This window comes from Heptranchias perlo, chromosome 9, assembly GCF_035084215.1.
Source record: "Heptranchias perlo isolate sHepPer1 chromosome 9, sHepPer1.hap1, whole genome shotgun sequence".
Lineage (NCBI taxonomy): Eukaryota > Metazoa > Chordata > Chondrichthyes > Hexanchiformes > Hexanchidae > Heptranchias > Heptranchias perlo.
The window spans coordinates 77,930,748-77,954,604 of NC_090333.1; the positions used below are offsets into that span (position 1 = coordinate 77,930,748).

General features: G+C 43.4%; 1 protein-coding gene across 6 annotated transcripts in view; it reads left to right on the forward strand.

The window, feature by feature from the left end:
• Window positions 1–23,857, forward strand: part of fam20b (FAM20B glycosaminoglycan xylosylkinase) — a 206,369-nt gene that overhangs the window by 93,998 nt on the left and 88,514 nt on the right. For all 6 annotated transcript variants that reach the window (XM_067990780.1, XM_067990776.1, XM_067990782.1 and 3 more), the window contains one exon: window positions 5,616–6,115. In XM_067990780.1, coding sequence (XP_067846881.1) covers window positions 5,739–6,115 — 377 coding nt within the window. In that variant the 5' untranslated portion in view covers window positions 5,616–5,738. The remainder of the gene's footprint in view (window positions 1–5,615; window positions 6,116–23,857) is intronic.

Genomic DNA, 23,857 nt, shown 5'->3' on the forward strand with positions numbered 1-23,857 from the left:
GTTGGTGTCAGAGGGCTGGAGAATTGCAAATGTTACACCCTTGTTCAAAAAAGGGTGTAAAGATAAACCCAGCAACTACAGGCCAGTCAGTTTAACCTCGGTGGTGGGGAAACTTTTGGAAACGATAATCCGGGACAGAATTAACCGTCACTGGGACGAGTGTGGATTGATTCGGGAAAGCCAGCATGGATTTGTTAAAGGCAAACCATGTTTAATGAACTTGATAAAGTTTTTTGATGAGGTAACAGAGAGGGTAGATGAGGTCAATGCAGTTGATGTGTATATGGACTTTCAAAAGGCGTTTGATCACGCCTTTTGAAAGTCCATATGCACCACATCAACTGCATTGCTATTAAGATTGTGGCCCATGGAATAAAGGAGGCAATAGCAACATAGATACAGAATTGGCTAAATGACAGGAAACAGAGTAGTGGTTCGCTGTTGTTTTTCGGACTGGAGGGAGGTGTGCAGTGGTGTTCCCCAGGGGTCGGTGCTGGGACCACTGCTTTTCTTGATATATATTAATGACTTGGACTTGGGAGTACAGGGCACAATTTCAAAATTTGCGGATGACACAAAACTTGGAAGGGTAGTCAACAGTGAGGAGGATAGTGATAGACTTCAAGAGGATATAGACACTCCGGTGGCATGGTCGGACACGTGGCAGATGAGTTTAACGTGGAAAAATGCGAGGTGATGTATTTCGTTAGGAAAAATGAGGAGATGCAATATAAACTAAAGGGTACAATTCTAAAAGGGGTGGAGGAACAGAGGTATCTGGGGTGTATGTGCATAAATCATTGAAGGTGGCAGGGCAGGTTGAGAAAGCGGTTAAAAAAGCATGCGGGGTCCTGGGCTTTATAAATGGAGGCATCGAGTACAAAAGCAAGGAAGTCATGATGAACCTTTACAAAACACTGGTTTGGCCACAGCTGGAGTATTGTGTCCAATTCTGGGCACCGCACTTTAGGAAGGATGTGAAGGCCTTGGAGAGGGTGCAGAGGAGATTTACTAGAATGATTCCAGGGATGAGGGACTGAAATTGCGTGGATAGACTGGAGAAGCTGGGATTGTTCTCCTTGGAACAGAGAAGGTTGAGAGGAGATTTGATGAAGGTGTTCAAAATCTTGAAGGGTCTGGACAGAGTAGATAGAGAGCAACTGTTCCCATTGGCAGAAGGGTCAAGAACCAGAGGGCATAGATTTAAGGTGATTGGCAAAAGAACCAAAGGTGACATGAGGAAAAAGTTTTTTTACACAGTGAGTGGTTCGGATCTGGAATGCTTTGCCCGAGGAAGAGGTGGAGGCAGATTCAATCATGGCCTTCAAAAGGGAACTGGATAAGTACTTGAAACGAAAAAATGTGCAGGACTACAGGGATAGGGCGGGGCAGTGGGACTAGCTGCATTGCTCAGGCATAGAGCTGGCATGGACTCGATGGGCCGAATGGCCTCCTTCCGTGCTGTAACCTTTTATGATTTATGATTCTAAAGCCCTACTGGTGGCTTCTCTCTCCTCCGATTGGGCAATTGCTTACTTCCTGCCCGCAGCTTCACTATTTATCTCTGTGGGGTGACCATGTTCTGGAACATATCGTCCAGAAATGTTTTCTCCCCGAGTATTCCTTATAAAGTAAAGGGCAAGGCTGGTAGAAGTAGGGAACCTTGGATGACTCGGGAGATTGAGGCCCTAGTCAGATGCTATAGGAAAGATAGAGCAGGAGGTAAGAGAGGAGGGGGAGTTGCGTTCTTGATTAGGGAGAACATCACGGCAGTAGTGAGAGAGGATATATCCGAGGGTTCGCCCACTGAGTCGATATGGGTAGAACTGAAAAATAAGAAGGGAGAGATCACTTTGATAGGATTGTACTACAGACCCCCAAATAGTCAACGGGAAATTGAGGAGCAAATATGTAAGGAGATTACAGACAGCTGCAAGAAAAATAGGGTGGTAATAGTAGGGGACTTTAACTTTCCCAACATTGACTGGGACAGCCATAGCATTAGGGGCTTGGATGAAGAGAAATTTGTTGAGTGTATTCAGGAGGAATTTCTCATTCAGTATGTGGATGGCCCGACTAGAGAGGGGGCAAAACTTGACCTCCTCTTGGGAAATAAGGAAGGGCAGGTGACAGAAGTGTTAGTGAGGGATCACTTTGGGACCAGTGATCATAATTCCATTAGTTTTAAGATAGCTATGGAGAAGGATAGGTCTGGCCCAAAAGTTAAAATTCTAAATTGGGGAAAGGCCAATTTTGATGGTATTAGACAGGAACTTTCAGAAGTTGATTGGGAGAGTCTGTTGGCAGGCAAAGGGACGTCTGGTAAGTGGGAGTCCTTCAAAAATGTGTTAACCAGGGTTCAGGGTAAGCACATTCCTTATAAAGTAAAGGGCAAGGCTGGTAGAAGTAGGGAACCTTGGATGACTCGGGAGATTGAGGCCCTAGTCAGAAAGAAGAAGGAGGCATATGACATACATAGGCAGCTGGGATCAAGTGGATCCCTTGAAGAGTATAGAGATTGCCGGAGTAGAGTTAAGAGAGAAATCAGGAGGGCAAAAAGGGGACATGAGATTGCTTTGGCAGATAAGGCAAAGGAGAATCTAAAGAGCTTCTACAAATACATAAAGGGCAAAAGAGTAACTAGGGAGAGAGTAGGGCCTCTGAAGGATCAACAAGGTCATCTATGTGCGGAACCACAAGAGATGGGTGAGATCCTAAATGAATATTTCGCATCGGTATTTACGGTTGAGAAAGGCATGGATGTTAGGGAACTTGGGGAAATAAATAGTGATGTCTTGAGGAGTGTACGTATTGCAGAGAGGGAGGTGCTGGAAGTCTTAACGCGCATCAAGGTAGATAAATCTCCGGGACCTGATGAAATGTATCCCAGGACGTTATGGGAGGTTAGGAAGGAAATTGCGGGTCCCCTAGCAGAGATATTTGAATCATCCACCGCTACAGGTGAGGTGCCTGAAGATTGGAGGGTAGCAAATGTTGTGCCTTTGTTTAAGAAGGGCGGCAGCGAAAAGCCTGGGAACTACAGACCGGTGAGCCTGACATCTGTAGTGGGTAAGTTGTTGGAGGGTATTCTGAGAGACAGGATCTACGGGCATTTGGAGAGGCAGGGACTGATTAGGAACAGTCAGCATGGTTTTGTGAGAGGAAAATCATGTCTCACGAATTTGATTGAGTTTTTTGAAGGGGTAACCAAGAAGATAGATGAGGGCTGTGCAGTAGACGTGGTCTACATGGACTTTAGCAAAGCCTTTGACAAGGTACCGCATGGTAGGTTGTTACATAAGGTTAAATCTCACGGGATCCAAGGTGAGGTAGCCAATTGGATACAACATTGGCTTGATGACAGAAGACAGAGGGTGGTTGTAGAGGGTTGTTTTTCAAATTGGAGGCCTGTGACCAGCGGTGTGCCTCAGGGATCGGTGCTGGGTCCGCTGTTATTTGTTATTTATATTAATGATTTGGATGAGAATTTAGGAGGCATGGCTAGTAAGTTTGCAGATGACACCAAGATTGGTGGCAACGTGGACAGTGAAGAAGGTTATCTGGGATTGCAACGGGATCTTGATAAATTGGGCCAGTGGGCCGATGAATGGCAGATGGAGTTTAATTTAGATAAATGTGAGGTGATGCATTTTGGTAGATCGAATCGGGCCAGGACCTACTCCGTTAATGGTAGGGCGTTGGGGAGAGTTATAGAACAAAGAGATCTCGGAGTACAGGTTCATAGCTCCTTGAAAGTGGAGTCACAGGTGGATAGGGTGGTGAAGAAGGCATTCAGCTTGCTTGGTTTCATTGGTCAGAACATTGAATACAGGAGTTGGGATGTCTTGTGGAGGTTGTACAAGACATTAGTTAGGCCACACTTGGAATACTGTGTACAGTTCTGGTCACCCTATTATAGAAAGGATATTATTAAACTAGAAAGAGTGCAGAAAAGATTTACTAGGATGCTACCGGGACTTGATGGTTTGACTTATAGGGAGAGGTTGGATAGGCTGAGGCTTTTTTCCCTGGAGAGTAGGAGGTTGAGGGGTGATCTTATACAAGTCTATAAAATAATGAGGGGCACAGATAAGGTAGATAGTCAAAATCTTTTCCCAAAGGTAGGGGAGTCTATAATGAGGGGACATAGATTTAAGGTGAGAGGGGAGAGATACAAAAGGGTCCAGAGGGGCAATTTTTTCACTCAAAGGGTGGTGAGTGTCTGGAACGAGCTGCCAGAGGCAGTAGTAGAGGCGGGTACAATTTTGTCTTTTAAAAAGCATTTGGACAGTTACATGGGTAAGATGGGTATAGAGGGATATGGGCCAAGTGCAGGCAATTGGGACTAGCTTAGTGGTATAAACTGGGCGACATGGACATGTTGGGCCGAAGGGCCTGTTTCCATGTTGTAAACTTCTATGATTCTATGATTGTATTTTGCAGAGTGTAATCCGTTGGCTGTCGAGCTCATCATTCCTCTCCTCAAGCAACACAGCCCTGGCACTTCATGCATGTCTATTATCCCTCAATACTTTATAGATCCAGGATAACCTATATCCTAAAGTACAAGATTTTTTGCTGATTTATCCCTGGTGTTGCAGAAGTAGCCCTTTGGTTCAACACCAATTAATTATTTTTTTTCCATGGTTACTGTTATTGTCGTGCTTTTGGTGGCCCTTTAATCATGCTTACTGGCTTACCACAATTCCAAATACCTTGTATCTTAATGTACTATTTTAACGGTGCCATTTTAACTGTCTTCATTTCATATACAGTAATACCTTTTTTAAATTAGTCTAGATACTTATTTTAAATGTAGTGTTATGTGTGAAGCTGTTACAACCAGACTGAAGTTATACCTTTCAAGGATATTTGAGTATAAGTTGAAACAAATAATTTTAATCTTGCCTAACCCATTGGTAAGGCCATGTTAAGAATTTTGTGTGCAGTTTGGAGTACTCTACACTAGAAGGAACAATCAAGCTTTCAAGAGAATTCAGACAAGAATGTTAATTATTCCAGGGCTCACAGTTATAATTCAAACCAGCTTTTATTGAAGATGAGCTTCATTTTATATAGTTTTTTTCTTTCTCAATTAAGATTCAATAATAACTTTCAAAAGAGAGTTGGATAAATACTTGAAGGGAAAACATTTTCAGGGCTACAGGGAAAGAACAGTGGAGTGGGACTAATTGGATAGCTCTACCGAATAGCCGGCACAGGCACGATGGGCTGAATGGCTCCTGTGCTGTATCATTCGATGATTCTAAGATGAGCTAGCTGCCTTTAGCCAGGAGGATAAATTGATCAGCGTTACACATAATTCTGTGGCTGCTGTTCATGTTGCTCTTCAATTGATGAGATGTAATTGTGTTTTGCCATTGATGTCCATTTTTCTTTCTTCTGGGCAGCATAGGAACTGTATTTATTGATTAAGCCCAAATTAATTAAGCTTGTTGTTAACTGTGGCAGGTAAATTGGATTGATGGACAAATCAAATTTACAGCTGTCTGATTACAAACCAGCCACTGCAGTACTTGTGCTTGTAGGCTGCCCTCTTTTGAAACATTTTGAAAAAGGCTTTCATTAACAATATATTTTTCCTTTTCTTTCAGGGCACCAATTATTGGCATGAAAATTATAGCAGAGTTCAGCTGAAGTTCGTGTTGGACTGGTACCACCCTCTTCATTTTGAGACCATTTGTGATATCTGGTAACATCTTGGGTCTAAGGCCACCATGAAGCTGAAGCAGCGTGTGGTTTTGCTAGCTATCCTCCTTGTTATTTTTATTTTTACAAAAGTGTTCCTGATTGACAATTCTGACTCCTCTGCAGCTAACAGAGAGGATCAGCACTCTTTCCAGCATATGATGGATAAACTTAAGATTGAACTGAATCCGAACCTGGAGCACACACTGCAGTCGCCATGGGAGATTGCAGCACAGTGGGTTGTTCCCAGGGAGGTTTACCCAGAGGAAACTCCAGAGCTTGGAGCCATTCTACATGCCATGGCCACTAAAAAGATCATTAAGGCTGATGTGGGCTACAAAGGAACCCAGTTGAAGGCTTTGCTTGTTCTTGAAGGCGGACAGAAGGTTGTGTTCAAGCCTAAAAGGTATTTTTTGTATGAGCACAAATGCACTGAAATTAAAATAAAGCAGAACAACCTCCTCCCCCTTTCTTAAAAAAAAGTTTTCTGATAAACCACTAATTCCTATGTTTTACCATTGCTAGCTTATGGTAGACTCTAACTGAGAACTTATAGAAAAAGCATGCTTCTTGAACCTACCCCTTAAAGCACACTTTTGTGTTGCACCCAAAGGCAACATTTATGAAGCACAGTTTTTACAAACACAGGTTCAACCTGAACAAATTTGAAGCCCCAGTTTATTCCAGACTGGAAACTGGTATTTACATCTTGGTAAATGCAAATCCAGGTATAAGTGATTTTCCCCCCCCCCCCTCTTGTTTCTACTGCCTAACTGGATTTTGTTAAATTCTATATGTATTTTTTACATGTACAGGTGAAGTATAGAATTTGTCTTTTAGTCATGAAAATGCCTGGTAACTCAGTGTTGCTGGCAACAAGACCTGAAACACCAAAAATCTATTTCATTCTGTAATTTGTATTCACTTTTGTCAGCTGAAGAATTTTGGTGATGAATCTTTGTGGCATGAATAAATAGCTGTACAATTTTGAAAATGCAGAGCACACTCAGTTATTGTGCAGCTACTATTGTGCATCCCTGAAGCTTAGAGAAACGCACAAGTTTGCATCATATTTTGCTACAAAAGTTTAAACTTGTCATAAGTTTTTTTTCTGTTACAAATTCTTGCGATATGGTGGTCATTTCCATTTCTGCTTTGACATTTTTGTAGTTTTGTTGCAGTTAAGTGTAGTAACATGCAAATCATAATAGTCATGTAGCAAAGTACGATTTCTGTCTTTCCCTTTTTTCAGGACTTTTGTTCCTCAGTTGAGTGCATTTGCGAGGCAACCAGGTCCTAGGCTTCGGCCAGTGCTGCTTTTTCACTCCCTCCCTTCAAAGACGCAACTGGCTTAGCTTGGCACTTTCTGTAATGCCCAACTGAGATAAACTCACCACATTGGAAGGCAGGGGTGCGAACCTTTCACGTGTTGAAGCACAACATGCGCTCCATTACAATTTTTTCCATTTTACCCAAATTCTAAATAGTGCGTTTGGTGCGCGCGCACTAGTGCATTAAGTAAGGATATGTTGAAAATGTACCGTTAGTATAACTTTTGCACAAAAATATCTCTTGGGAATAGTACTTCAGATGCTAATGACTAATAAGGGCAACTGATGTATTGCATCTGTTATTTGATTGTACTGGACTAATTTTAACATCCATGAACTGACCAACAATCGAAATCTATCCAAACAGTATTGTCAAATTGATGAATGGTTGACAATTTGAAGGTCAGGTCTTTCAACACACCTTTCTGGCGAGACAATGCACATGCATATCCACTATTGATTTATGATCACACTTGAAACAGCTATGCTTCAGTTACATGATGTTTACATTTTTGCTGCATTGGATGGTTATGATAATTGAGTGTCCAGGAGGATCCTGATGCACTCTTGGTTTCTGAGACGATGTATAACTTTGTTTAACCAGTGCTAAATTTTTGGGTATTCCTCAGAATGATCATGGCCTGATCCTGAGATGGAGATATTCTTTGAGGAACTGGAACTCAATGTATGCTGGCTTGGAAGATCCAGGGACACCATTTTTACTTGAAGTTCCTTTCAGCCGATTAACCACTCATGACTGGCCCTACTGCTGACCTTGGGTTAGACTTCAAATCCTAGAGTTATTGGAATGTAACTAGCAATGTAGTTCAAGGTCATGGTGCTGGTCATGGGGAATAATTCATGATGAGATTTGTGCATCTTAAAGCCAGTTGCCACTTTCAGCTGAAGTTAAGGGTGAATCAACAGGGGAAATTTCGTGATTGAAGCAGGACAGCTAGCACCTGACCAATACTGAGCTCACAATGAGCAGAATCTGCTTCTTTCACAGTTGGAGAAATGACTTGCAAATCAAAATTAACTGACAAGTTTTGGCCACAGTTTTTAAGCTTTAACAAACTTCACAGACTTTTCTGCAAGATAACACTTATTAAACAGACCTGAATGATTTTCTGTGTAGCTGCAGTTAAAATAAAACGCATGTCCCAGCTAAATTTGATACAAATATTCTGAGGACAGTTTGAACTGGCTTTCGAACTGCAGGCTTGAGGGAAGAACCAAGTTACTTTTGAACACAGACTGAGATTTGTTCAGTTAAATTTCTGACGGCTAATTATTTTTGAATCTGAGTGAGTACGAAAATCTAAATCAGCCATGGCAACTGGTTAAAGGGTATATAAATGGCTGGATCTGCTTATTAAGTTCAACTGGGCGGCCAAGTTGAGACAGTCAGTTGGTATTCTCCTAAAAATAGTGTAAGTCTGTATCAGTTCCCACAGTGGAGAAAAATATAAGAAAAGAAACACTGAGTGTGTATATTTTAAGGTATTATACAAAAGTAATACCTCAGACCTTTTATTTTCATTGAGGTAGATAGAAAGATTCCTGCTATCAAGATATATAGCTCATTTTATTTTCTGTCTGTAAAGTAAATTTGCTTAATAATTTAAAGTTAAAACAAGGTCTGGTGTTGTGGAAAACTGGAGAGAGATAGCCAATGGAGACATGGTATAATTCCAGTAGTTAAAATAATTAACAGAAAGGTTGATCTGTTTGTTAATCTGGGAGCCTTACCAAAATTTAGTGGGATAGGAAGGCTAGTTAAGATACTTTTGAAGGCATGGGGAATTGGGTTTCAACTATGACAGTGTTTCTTGATCTAAGAATTGTCCGCTTGGATTGGAAAATTGCCTTTGTCACTCCATTATTTAACAATTGTAAACAATTTTACAACACCAAGTTATAGTCCAGCAATTTTATTTTAAATTCACAAGCTTTCGGAGGCTTACCCCTTCGTCAGGTGAACGATGTGAAATGAAATCCTCGAAATGAAATCGCATTTATAATTCACAGAACAATGCTTGGTGAGTACAGACAGTTTTTTCAACTGCCCGTTGCCAAGGCAATCAGTGTGCAGACAGACAGGTGTTACCTGCCAGGTCTCACAGAATATACAAATCACCAAAAAAAAAACAACAAACAAAAAAAAACAGAGATAGAGAGGTAGAAACATAGAAAAGACAGCAACTGACCCGTTATATTAAAAACAGATAACATTTGTTCGCTGGTGGGGTAACGTGAAGCGTGACATGAACCCAAGATCCCGGTTGAGGCCGTCCTCATGGGTGCGGAACTTGGCTATCAATTTCTGCTCGACGATTTTGCGTTGTCGTGTGTCTCGAAGGCCGCCTTCGAGACACACGACAACGCAAAATCGTCGAGCAGAAATTTGCTTAATAATTTAAAGTTAAAACAAGGTCTGGTGTTGTGATGCTCTGCTTTTCGTGGAAAACTGGAGAGAGATAGCCAATGGAGACATGGTATAATTCCAGTCGTTAAAATAATTAACAGAAAGGTTGATCTGTTTGTTAATCTGGGAGCCTTACAGAACAGAACGGACAACCAGGAACACTACAGACGGTTACCCGCAGACCCGACCAAAGAACACACCCACCAGCTCAACAAACTGATCAAGACCTTCGATCCAGACCTTCAAAACATCCTACGCACTCTCATCCCACGTACTCCCCGCGTGGGAGACTTCTACTGCCTCCCAAAGATACACAAAGCCAACACACCCGGACGTCCTATCGTATCAGGCAACGGAACCCTGTGTGAGAACCTCTCTGGATACATCGAGGGCATCCTGAAACCCATCGTACAGGGAACCCCCAGCTTCTGTCGCAACACTACAGACTTCCTACAAAAACTCAGTACCCACGGACCAGTTGAACCAGGAACACTTCTCACCACGATGGACGTCTCGGCACTCTACACCAGTATCCCCCACGATGACGGCATCGCTGCGACAGCATCAATACTCAACACCAACAACAGCCAATCTCCAGATGCCATCCTACAACTCATCCGTTTCATCCTGGATCACAATGTCTTCACCTTCGATAACCAGTTCTTTACCCAAACACACGGAACAGCCATGGGGACCAAATTCGCACCCCAATACGCCAACGTTTTCATGCACAAGTTCGAGCAGGACTTCTTTACTGCACAAGACCTCCAACCAACACTATACACCAGATACATCGACGACATTTTCTTTCTATGGACCCACGGCAAGGAATCACTAAAGAGACTACACGATAACATCAACAAGTTCCATCCCACCATCAAGCTCACCATGGACTACTCCTCAGAATCAGTTTCTTTCTTGGACACACGAATCTCCATCAAAGACGGGCACCTCAGCACCTCACTCTACCGCAAGCCCACGGACAACCTCACGATGCTCCACTTTTCCAGCTTCCACCCTAACCACGTCAAAGAGGCCATCCCCTATGGACAGGCCCTGCGAATACACAGGGTCTGCTCAGACGAGGAGGAACGCGATGGACACCTACAGACGCTGAAAGACGCCCTCGTAAGAACGGGATATGACGCTCGACTCATCGATCGACAGTTCCGACGGGCCACAGCAAAAAATCGCATAGACCTCCTCAGGAGACTAACACGGGACGCAACCAACAGAGTACCCTTTGTCGTCCAGTACTTCCCCGGAGCGGAGAAACTACGCCATGTTCTCCGCAGCCTTCAACATGTCATCAATGAGGACAAACACCTCGCTATGGCCATCCCCACACCTCCACTACTCGCCTTTAAACAGCCACCCAACCTCAAACAGACCATCGTTCGCAGCAAATTACCTAGCTTTCAAGAGAACAGCGTCCACGACACCACACAACCCTGCCACGGTAACCTCTGCAAGACATGCCAGATCATCGACACAGATACCACCATCACACGAGAGGACACCACCCACCAGGTGCATGGTTCATACTCCTGTGACTCGGCCAACGTTGTCTACCTCATACGTTGCAGGAAAGGATGCCCCAGAGCATGGTACATTGGCGAGACCATGCAGACGCTGCGACAACGGATGAACGGACACCGCGCAACAATCGCCAAACAGGAGGGTTCCCTCCCAGTCGGGGAACACTTCAGCAGTCATGGACATTCATCCACCGACCTTCGGGTAAGCGTTCTCCAAGGCGGCCTTCGAGACACACGACAACGCAAAATCGTCGAGCAGAAATTGATAGCCAAGTTCCGCACCCATGAGGACGGCCTCAACCGGGATCTTGGGTTCATGTCACGCTACACGTTACCCCACCAGCGAACAAATGTTATCTGTTTTTAATATAACGGGTCAGTTGCTGTCTTTTCTATGTTTCTACCTCTCTATCTCTTTTTTTTTGTTTGTTGTTTTTTTTTGGTGATTTGTATATTCTGTGAGACCTGGCAGGTAACACCTGTCTGTCTGCACACTGATTGCCTTGGCAACGGGCAGTTGAAAAAACTGTCTGTACTCACCAAGCATTGTTCTGTGAATTATAAATGCGATTTCATTTCGAGGATTTCATTTCACATCGTTCACCTGACGAAGGGGGAAGCCTCCGAAAGCTTGTGAATTTAAAATAAAATTGCTGGACTATAACTTGGTGTTGTAAAATTGTTTACAATTGTCAACCCCAGTCCATCACCGGCATCTCCACATCATTATTTAACAAGGTTAGGAGAGATAAACTAGGAAATTATAGGCCTGTTAGTCTAATGTCTGTTGTGGGGAAGTTACTAGAATCTGTTATTAAGAACAGGGTGACTGAGCGCTTGGACAAATATGAACTTTGTAAAGGGTAAGTCAAGTCTAATGAACCTGGTTGAATTTTTTTGCGGAGTTAATTAACTTGGTCGATAAGGGAACAGAGGAGGCTGAGGCAAAATTTAATTGAGGTGTATAAAAATATGAAGGGCCTAGATCGAGTGGATAGGAAGGACCTATTTCCCTTAGCAGAGAGGTCAATAACCAGGGGGCATAGATTTAAAGTAATTGGTAGAAGTATTAGAGGGGAGTTGAGGAGAAAATTTTCCACCCGGGATGGTGGGGATCTGGAACTCACTGCCTGAAAGGGTGGTAGAGGCAGAAATCCTCATCGCATTTAAAAAGTACTTGGATATGCACTTGAAGTGCCATAACCTACAAGGCTACGGACCAAGAGCTGGAAAGTGGGATTAGGCTGGGTAGCTCTTTTTCAGCCAGCACTGACCTGATGGGCCGAATGGCCTCCTTCTGTGCTGTAAATTTCTATTATTCTATGATTCAAGAGGGCTGGAATACAAAGGGGTGGAAGTTATGTTTCAGCTGTACAGAGCTCTGGTTTGACCTCGTCTGGAGTACTGCCTTCAGTTCTGGGCACCAGATCTCAGGAAGTATATATTGACTTTAGAGAGAATGCAGTGTCGATTCACCAGAATGATACCGGGGCTAAAAGGATTAAATTATGTTGGAAAGGTTGCATAGACGAGACTTGTATTCCCTTGAATATAGAGGATTAAGGCGTGATCTTATTGTGTTTAAGGTAATCAAAGGAGTTGATCGGGTAGAAATTATTTCCTCTGGTGGGGGCAAGGGGTGGGGGGAGTAGAGAACAAGGGGGCATAACCTTAAAATTAGAGCTGGGCCGTTCAGGGGCGATGTCAGAAAGCACTTCACACAAATTTGGAATTCTCACCCCCAAAAAGCAGTGGAGGATAGGTCAGTTGAAAATTTCAAAACTGAGATTGATAGATTTTTGTTAGGCAAGGGATATGGAACCAAGGCGGGTAGATGGAGTTAAGATATGGATCAGCCATGATCTAATTGAATGGCGGAACAGGCTCAAGGGACTAAATGGCCTACTCCTGTACCTATGTTTCTGGAGTGACCTAAAATCGACAGCCAAAAAGTCTAGAGCAAGAAGGGTACAAAAGACCCAGAAACTTAGTATAAATGATGGAGGTAGAAATGAAATGCAGCTTGGTATGAGCCCTTTAAATGCACTGGTGGCATGAAAGAGCACATGATCAAAATAGCTACTAAATAGTGTCAAAACATTTGAAGGCAAAGTACCCCTGTTATTTCCACGATATGATGGAGTATTGAATTCCATTGGTTGAAATTTCCTCGAAGAGTGAGGAATATTGAACCGGCAGTAGATAATATATTACAAAAAAAAAGCAAAATACTGCGGATGCTGGAAATCTGAAATTAAAAAGTGGCTGAGTTTAATGAAGCTATATGACTTCAATTTTCATGGCTCCAGAAATGCACAGGAACGCACGACATGAGTCCTATATTCTGTACCGACATACACATCAGTAAGTCCTACTAAAATAGCATAAAATATTAGACATGCATCTATATATTGAAGTTTTGCGTCTAGCTTGCTTTCATAGCATCGCACTCAAAAGCATCATGAGTCCATAGGATATAAAATTTTATTGGCTCAAATAACCATTATCTGCTAACCATGCTGATTTCCTCAAACATCCAGTTGACTAAATTGAGCCAACCAAAATCAGTTCCATTCATTAGACAGGTAGGAAAAGCTGCTAATCATTAACCTGCAAATAACTTACCCAGTTACCTCGATTCTACAGCACAGAAACAGGCTATTCGGCCCAACTGGTCTATGCCGGAGTTTATGCTCCATACGAGCCTCTTCCCTCCCTACTTCATCTAACCCTATCAGCGTATCCTTCTGTTCCTTTCTCCCTCATGTACTTATCTAGCTTCCTGTTAAATGCAGCTATGCTGTTTGCCTCAACTACTCATTGTGGTAATGGGTTCCACATTCTTACCACTCTTTAGATAAAGAAGTTTCTCTTGAATTCGTTATTGGATTTATTAGTGACTATTTTATATTTATGACCTCTAGTTTTGGTCTCCCTCACAAGTAGAAACATTTTCTCTACACCTACGCTATCAAACCCTTTCATTATATTAAAAACCTCTATCAGGTCACCCCTCAGCTTTCTCTTTTCTAGAGAAAAGAGTCCTAGCCTATTCAGCCTTTCCTGATAGGTATGCCCTCTCAGCTCTGGTATCATCCTTGTGAATCTTTTTGTACTATCTCCAGTGCCTCTATATCCTTTTTATAATATGGAGGCCAGAACTGATCACAGTGCTTACAAGTGTGGTCAAACCAAGGTTCTATACAATTAACATAACTTCTCTGCTTTTCAATTTTATCCCTCTAGAAATGAACCCCGGTGCTTGGTTTGCCTTTTTAAGACATTATTAACCTGCATCGCTACTTTTAGTGATTTGCTGTAACCCGAGATTCCTTCCACTACCCCATTCTGCCTACCAAAATACACCACCTCACACTTAATCTATATTGAAATTCATTTGCCAATTACATGCCCATTCTGTAAGCTTATTAATGTTTTCTTGGATTTTAATACATTCTTCCTTTGTATTAACTACGCCGCCCCCCCCCCACTCCCCAATTTGGTGTTATCCCCAAATTTTGAAATTGTACTTCCGATTTCAGAGTCCAAATCGTTAATGTAAATTGTGAACAACAGTGGTCCCAGCACCAATTCCTGTGGAACACCGCTTCCCACCTTTTGCCAGTCTGAGTAGCTATCCTTAACCCCTACTCTCTTTTCTGTTTTGTTGCCAGCTTGGTATCCATTCTGCTACCTGTCCACTGACTCCACATGCTTTGACTTTCGTCATGGGTCTACAGTGCGATACCTTATCGAAAGCCTTTTGAAAATCCAAATATATTACACCTACTACATTACCTTTGTCGACTCTTTCTGTTACCAGTTACTCCTGGACTAGTTTTGATCGCCAAAAGAATTGGAGAGGAATTTCCCAGTTTTTTTCCCCCCCAACTTGGCCTGGGTTTTTATCTGGTTTTTCACCTCTCCCAGGAGATCACATGATGTGGGGTGGCACGTGTTTTATTTTGATACACAAGGTATCACAATTGTGTTGTACGTTACTTCTCCAAAGAATTCAATAAGGTTGGTCAAGCTTGACTTTCCCTTCTGAAATCTATGCTAACTACTCTTACGTTTTTGTTTTCTAGATGTTTTTCTGTTATATCTTTGTGTAAAGATTACATTATCTTTCCTACCACCAACGTTAAGCTGACTGGTCTATAGTTCCTTGGACTTGTTCGAGCTCCCTAGGAATAACATTAGCTGTCCGCCAGTCCTTTGTCACTATTCCCTTTCTAATGATTTTTATGTGCCTCTGCTATCTCTTCCCTAACTTCTTTTAGTATGCGTGGATACAATCCATCTGGGCCAGGGATTTTATCCTCTCTGTTTGATTCGTTTATCAGTTATTCCCCCTTTTTATCTTAAATGTCTTTGTATCATCATTTAATTTTGTAGTTCCTCTTTGCTTTCCTAATTTTTTTTTTACTTCTTTCCTGTCCTCTTCGTATTCCTTTTTGGCATCCTCTGAGATATTGTCTATGTACTTAGGGTATGCCTTTTTCTTTAGTTTCAATTTTACCCTTATCTCTTTATTCACCCATGGTGTTTCATTCTTGGCTAGTTTGTTCTTGTTTTTCAGAGGAATATATTTCTCCTGAACTCTCTTGATCACCGTTTTAAATATTTCCTAGTGCTGTTCTGTCTCTTTATCTGGCAAAATGTTTTTCCGGTTTACCATCCCTCGTTCCATTCTCATCCCCTCAAAATTATTTTTTTCCAATCTGTTTACATTAGTTTTTGGCTTACTTATATCTTTCTCAGTTATTATTTTAAACCTTATTATGTAATGATGCGATTGTCGAGACATTCCCCTAGGCTTACTTGTCTTACCTACTCCAGTTCATTTTCCATTACTAGATCCAGCAGTGATTCCTCTCTTGGGCTTCTCACATACTGGGTAAGAAAGGAGTCCTGTACACACTGCAAAAACTCCATTCCCTTTTCCCCTTTCACTACCTCTTGCCAGTTTATTTGGGGGTAGTTGAAATCTCCCATGATTATTACTCAATGTTTTTTTCACTCATTTCATAGATTTGCCTACATATCTCTTCCTCCACTTCCCTTCCACTATTAGGTGGTCTGTAGAATATACTTATTAATGTGATCGATCCCCTCTTATCCTGTGTCTTTGTTTTATTCATTCATGGGATGTGGGTGTCGCTGGCAAGGCCAGCATTTATTGTCCATTCCTAATTGCCCTTGAGAAGGTGGTGGTGAGCTGCCTTCTTGAACCGCTGCAATCCGTGTGGTGAAGGTTCCCCCACAGTGCTGTTAGGTAGGGAGTTCCAGAATTTTGACCCAACGACAATGAAGGAACAGTGATATAATTCCAAGTCAGGATGGTGTGTGACTTGGAAGGGAATGTGCAGGTGATGGTGTTCCAATGTGCTCGCTGCCCTTGTCCTTCTAGGTGGTAGAAGTCGCAGGTTTAGGAAGTGCTGTCAAAGAAGCCTTGGTAAATTGCTACAGTGCACTTTGTAGATGGTACACACTGCAGCCACGGTGCGCTGATGGTGGAGGGAGTGAATGTTTAAGATGGTGGATGGGGTGCCAATCAAGTGGGCTGCTTTGTCCTGGATGGTGTCGAGCTTCTTGAGTGTTGTTGGAGCTGCACTCATCCAAGCAAGTGGAGAGTATTCCATCACACTATTGACTTGTGCCTTGTAGATGGTGGAAAGGCTTTGGGGAGTCAGGAGGTGAGTCACTCACCACAGAATACCCAGCCTCTGACCTGCTCTTGTAGCCACAGTATTTATGTGGCTGGTCCAGTTAGGTTTCTGGTCAATGGTGGACCCCCAGGATGGTAGAGGTCGCGGGTTTGGGAGGTGCTGTTGAAGAAGCCTTGGCGAGTTGCTGCAGTGCATCCTGTGTGTTCGTGCGTTCCTGTGTATTTCTGGCGCCGAGTGGTCCTCGCGGAACCCAAACTGAGCATCGGCGAGCAGGTTATTGGTGAGTAAGTGCTGCTTGAAAGCACTGTCGATGACACCTTCCATCACTTTGCTGATTATTGAGAGTAGACTGATGGGGCGGTAATTGGCCGGATTGGATTTGTCCTGCTTTTTGTGGATGGGACATACCTGAGCAATTTTCCACATTGTCGGATAGATGCCAGTGTTGTAGGTGTACTGTAACAGCTTGGCTAGTTCTGGAGCACAAGTCTTCAGCATTACAGCCGGGATGTTGTCGAGGCCCATAGCCTTTGCTGTATCCAGTGCACTCAGCCGTTTCTTGATATCACGTGGAGTGAATCGAATTGGCTGAAGACTGGCTTCTGTGATGGTGGGGATATCGGGAGGAGGCCGAGATGGATCATCCACTCGGCACTTCTGGCTGAAGATGGTTGCAAACGCTGCAGTCTTGTCTTTTGCACTCACGTGTTGGACTCTGCGATCATTGAGGATGGGGATGTTTGCAGAGCCTCCTCCTGTTAGTTGTTTAATTGTCTACCACCATTCATGACTGGATGTGGCACGACTGCAGAGCTTTGATCTGATCCGTTGGTTGTGGAATTGCTTAGCTCTGTCTATAGCATGTTGCTTCCGCTGTTTAGCATGCATGTAGTCCTGAGTTGTAGCTTCACCAGGTTGGCACCTCATTTTTAGGTACGCCTGGTGCTGCTCCTGGCATGCTCTTCTACACTCCTCATTGAATCAAGGTTGATGCCCTGGCTTGTTGGTCATGGTAGAGTGAGGAATATGCCGGGCCATGAGGTTACAGATTGTGCTGGAATACAATTCTGCTGCTGTTGATGGCCCACAGCGCCTCATGAATGCCCAGTTGTGAGCTGCTAGATCTGTTCTGAATCTATCCCATTTAGCATGGTGGTAGTGCCACACAACACGTTGGATGGTGTCCTCAGTGTGAAGACGGGACTTCGTCTCCACGAGGATTGTGCGGTGGTCACTCCTATCAGTACTGTCATGGACAGATGCATTTGCGACAGGTAGGTTGGTGAGGACGAGGTGAAGTAAGTTTTTCCCTTGTGTTGGTTCTCTCACCACCTGCTGGAGGCCCAATCTCGCAGCTATGTCCTTCAGGACTCGGCCAGCTCGGTCAGTAGTGGTGCTACCAAGCCACTCTTGGTGATGGACATTGAAGTCCCCCACCCAGAGTACATTCTGTGCCCTTCCTATCCTCAGTGCTTCCTCCAAGTGGTGTTCAACATGGAGGAGGACTGATTCATCAGCTGAGGGAGGGCAGTAGGTGGTAATCAGCAGGAAGTTTCCTTGCCCATGTTTGACCTGATGCCATGAGATTTCATGGGGTCCAGAGTCAATGTTGAGGACTCCCAGGGCCACTCCCTCCTGACTGTATATCACTGTACCGCCACCTCTGGTGGGTCTGTCCTGCCGGTGGGACAGGACATACCCAGGGATGGTAATGGAAGAGTCTGGGACGTTGGCTGAAAGGTATGATTCTGTGAGTATGGCTATGTCAGGCTGTTGCTTGACTGGTCTGTGGGACAGCTCTCCCAATTTTGGCACAAGCCCCCAGATGTTAGTGAGGAGGACTTTGCAGGGTTGACTGGGCTTGGTTTGCCTTTGTCGTGTCCGATGCCTAGTGGTCCGTCCGGTTTTATTCTTATTGTGACTTTTTTTAGCGAGATTTTACAACTGCTTGCTAGGCCATTTCAGAGGGCAATTAAGAATCAACCACATTGCTGTGGGTCTGGAGTCACATATAGGCCGGACCAGGTAAGGATGGCAGGTTTTCTTCCCTAAAGGACATTAGTGAACCAGATGAGTTTTTACGACAATCTGGTAGTTTCATGGCCACCATTACTGATACCAGTATTTTAATTCCAGATTTTATTTAATTAATTGAATTTAAATTCCTCAGCTGCCGTGGCGGGATTTGAACTCATGAATCTGGATTATTAGTCCAGGCCACTGGACTACTAGTCCAGTAACATAGCCACTATGCCACCGTACCCCTGTTGTTGGAGGATTCGACGATGGTAATGCCGTTGAATGTCAGGGGGAGGTGGTTCGACTCTCTCTTGTTGGAGATGGTCATTGCCTGGCACTTGTCTGGCGTGAATGTTACTTGCCACTTGTCAGCCCAAGCCTGGATGTTGTCCAGGTCTTGCTGCATGCGGGCACGGACTGCTTCATTATTTGAGGGGTTGCGAATGGAACTGAACACCGTGCAGTCGTCAGCGAATATCCCAACTTCTGACCTTATGATGGAGGGAAGGTCATTGATGAAGCAGTTGAAGATGGTTGGGCCTATGACACTGCCCTGAGGAACTCCTGCAGCAATGTCCTGGGGCTGAGATGATTGGCCTCCAACAACAACAACAACCATCTTCCTTTGTGCTAGGTATGACTCCGGCCACAGGAGAGTTTTTTCCCTGATTCCCATTGTCTTCACTTTTACTCGGGCTCCTTGATGCCACACCCTGTCAAATGCTGCCTTGATGTTAAGGGCAGTCATTCTCACCTCACCTATCTACCTCATCTCAATCTGCACTGATGGGTTCTGTTTCCGTCTTAATATTACTTATGTCCCTTTTTTCTATTGCCATTATGTCGTCACTAATTAGTACAGCTCCCCCACCCTCCTCCTTCCTTCCCTATCCTTTCCAAATACCTTATATCCTGCAATATTTAACTACCAGTCCTGCTCTTTATGTCTCCATGTTTCAGTTATCCCTACTACATCTGGCTCCTTGCTATGGATTATTGCCTGTCGTTCCCTTGTTTTGTTTCGGATGCTGTGCACATTGCTGTGCAGGCAAGTTAATTTGTTTTTAATAGTTGTCTGCCTGACTATTTTTAACAGTCACTTTGTACTTGTGTTCTATAACTGTATTTGTTCTCTGGCCATTTATGTTTCCCTTATTCGTTATGTTGATCTGACCTTTACTCTCTCTCCTATTTCTTTTATTTTCACCAGACCCCTCCTCTCCATCTTACTAATTTAAAGTCCTATCTGTAGCAATATCTATACTTTCTGCTAGGACACTGGTCCTATTCCGGTTTAGGTGGAGCCTGTCCCAGCAGTTCAGCTCCTTCCTGTCCAGCACTGGTACCAGTGTCCCATGAAATGGAACCCCTCCTTCCCGCACCAGTCTTTCAGCCACGCATTCAACTTCCTGATCTGTCTATCCCTATACCAATTAGCACGTGGCTCGGGTAGTAATCCCAAGATTGCCTCTCGTAAGGTCCTATTTTTTAATTTAGTTTCTTACTTCTGATATTTTCTTAGCAGGACCTCCTCCCTTTTCTTCCCTATGTCACTGGATCTTCCCCTCCCTTTCCAAGTTCCTCTCCAGTTGCTCTGGGTTATCCTTTACCCTTGTTACAATTGTACAGGGCTTTGGTGAGACCTCCCCTGGAGTACTGTGTACATTCTTGGTCTCCTTATCTAAGGAAGGATACACTTGCCTAGAGGCGGTGCAATGAAGATTGATTCCTGGGATGAGATGGTTGTCCTATGAGGAGAGATTGAGTAGAATGGGTCTATACTCGCTGGAGTTTGGAAGAATGAGAGGCGATCTCATTGAAACAGATAAGATTCTGAGGAGGATTGACAGGGTCGATGCTGAGAGGTGGTTTCCCCTGGCTAGAGAGTCTAGCACTAGGGGGGGCATAGTCTCGGGATAAGGGGTCAGCCATTTGGGACAGAGATGAGGAGGAATTTCTTCACTCAGAGGATTGTGAATCTTTGGAATTTCCTACTCCAGAGGGCTGTGGATGCTGAGTTGTTGAATATGTCCCAGGTTGAGATAGATAGAGATTTTTGGACTCGAGGGGAATGAAGAGATATGGGGATCGGGCAGGAAAGTGGAGTTGAGGTTGAAGATCAGCCATGATCTTATTGAATGGTGGAGCAGGCCCGAGGGGCTGTATTGCCTACTTCTGCTCCAATTTCTTATGTTCTTATGTTCCTGGATTCTCGGTCGCGACTGCAGAGGACACTATCTATCCCCCTAATTATCTATCCCCCTAATTATTGAATCCCCTATGACTACAACCTTTCTGTTCTGCTCCTCCCCCCTTGGACTGCCTCCTGCTCCATGGTGCCATGGTTGGCATTCTGGCTGTCCACCCTGCATCTGCATCCTTATCCTCACAAATAGCAAGTACATTGTACCTGTTGGATAGGACCAGTGTCTGTGGGACCTCCTTCTCTATCTCTCCTTAGTTCCCCTTACCCTGCTGATCAACAGTCAGACTCTTCCCTTCATGTACCTGTGCTTTCCTCTGAGGTGTGACTGTGCTCTGGAGAAAACTATCCAAAAATTCCTCCCCCTCCCTCCTGTGTCGGAGTGTCTCTATCTCGCACTCCAGCTCAAGAACTCTGAGCTGGAGTGTCTCAAGGTAGAGACGTTTCCTACTTATGTGGCAATCTGGGACAGTCTCACTGTCCACAAACTCCCACATATCACAGTCTCGACACACAGCCTGCACTGCTATTTCTAGTTTTTATTTAATTATTTCTAGTAATTTAATTCGAGATTACTTGAGCTCTAAATTATATTTAGTAGATGGATTTAGTTTGATTTCAGACTAATTTGTAACTACTTAGTCTTGTTTATTTTTGTCACTGTTTATTTTAATATCTCCTTGACTCCTATTTATTATTTATGTATACCAGATTTTTATTTAATGCAATTTGAATCCCTTTAATGTTGGTATCCTCTGTTTAGTTAACTTCAATTTTATCCCTTTAGTTGTAATTAATTACTCGGATTATTTATTTATATATTTCCTTATTTACTGTTGCCCCTTGATTTAAAATACTTAGCACCTCCTTCCCCCTCGACAGCTAATTCCCACTCTCACCAAATTTCCTTCATCACTCTGTTTAGCAAGTCAGTCCATTTAGTAGATTCACCCAATTCTCACCAAGCCCTGTGCTTAACATTCAAATCCTCAGTTGTTTTCTAAGCTGCCATTCTCAGATTAGAAACAACCACAAGCTCGTCAAATTGCTGAAACAAAATTTAAATCCATTAAAAACTCAAATAATTCACAAACCTTTCAACTTTCTCATAAAATCATAGATTGTGCGATGTATATCAGGTTAATCACTGCCGTCACTATGCTGTGAAATTGTATTGTATGTGATAACATTGTAAAGAAAAAAAATTTGTGTTTCTCAAATTTAAAAAAAAATTGTCTTGAAGGGTTTTAAATAGAAATCTGTCTTCTAACACTGATGTTGACCCCGACCTAGAAGAGACTGGAGCACGGGTTACTGGAACTTGAGAAGTGGAATGTATATTCTTACAGCTATATCACCGGATACTCTTATGGTTATATTGCCTTATAGAATCATAGAAGTTTACAACATGGAAACAGGCCCTTCGGCCCAACATGTCCATGTCGCCCAGTTTATACCACTAAGCTAGTCCCAATTGCCTGCACTTGGCCCATATCCCTCTATACCCATCTTACCCATGTAACTGTCCAAATGCTTTTTAAAAGACAAAATTGTACCCGCCTCTACTACTGCCTCTGGCAGCTCGTTCCAGACACTCACCACCCTTTGAGTGAAAAAATTGCCCCTCTGGACCCTTTTGTATCTCTCCCCTCTCACCTTAAATCTGTGCCCCCTCATTATAGACTCCCCTACCTTTGGGAAAAGATTTTGACTATCTACCTTATCTGTGCCCCTCATTATTTTATAGACTTCTATAAGATCACCCCTAAACCTCCTACTCTCCAGGGAAAAAAGTCTCAGCCTATCCAACCTCTCCCTATAAGTCAAACCATCAAGTCCCGGTAGCATCCTAGTAAATCTTTTCTGCACTCTTTCTAGTTTAATAATATCCTTTCTATAATAGGGTGACCAGAACTGTACACAGTATTCCAAGTGTGGCCTTACTAATGTCTTGTACAACTTCAACAAGACATTCCAACTCCTGTATTCAATGTTCTGACCAATGAAACCAAGCATGCCGAATGCCTTCTTCACCACCCTATCCACCTGTGACTCCACTTTCAAGGAGCTATGAACCTGTACTCCGAGATCTCTTTGTTCTATAACTCTCCCCAACGCCCTACCATTAACGGAGTAGGTCCTGGCCCGATTCGATCTACCAAAATGCATCACCTCACATTTATCGAAATTAAACTCCATCTGCGATTCATCGGCCCACTGGCCCAATTTATCAAGATCCCGTTGCAATCCTAGATAACCTTCTTCACTGTCCACAATGCCACCAATCTTGGTGTCATCTGCAAACTTACTAACCATGCCTCCTAAATTCTCATCCAAATCATTAATATAAATAACAAATAACAGTGGACCCAGCACCGATCCCTGAGGCACACCGCTGGTCACAGGCCTCCAGTTTGAAAAACAACCCTCTACAACCACCCTCTGTCTTCTGTCGTCAATCCAATTTTGTATCCAATTGGCTACCTCACCTTGGATCCCGTGAGACTTAACCTTATGTAACAACCTACCATGCGGTACCTTGTCAAAGGCTTTGCTAAAGTCCATGTAGACCACGTCTACTGCACAGCCCTCATCTGTCTTCTTGGTTACCCCTTCAAAAAACTCAAATCAAATTCGTGAGACATGATTTTCCTCTCACAAAACCATGCTGACTGTTCCTAATCAGTCCCTGCCTCTCCAAATGCCTGTAGATCCTGTCTCTCAGAATACCCTCTAACAACTTACCCACTACAGATGTCAGGCTTACCGGTCTGTAGTTCCCAGGCTTTTCCCTGCCGCCCTTCTTAAACAAAGGCACAACATTTGCTACCCTCCAATCTTCAGGCACCTCACCTGTAGCTGTCGATGATTCAAATATCTCTGCTAGGGGACCCGCAATTTCCTCCCTAACCTCCCATAACGTCTTGGGATACATTTCATCAGGTCCCGGAGATTTA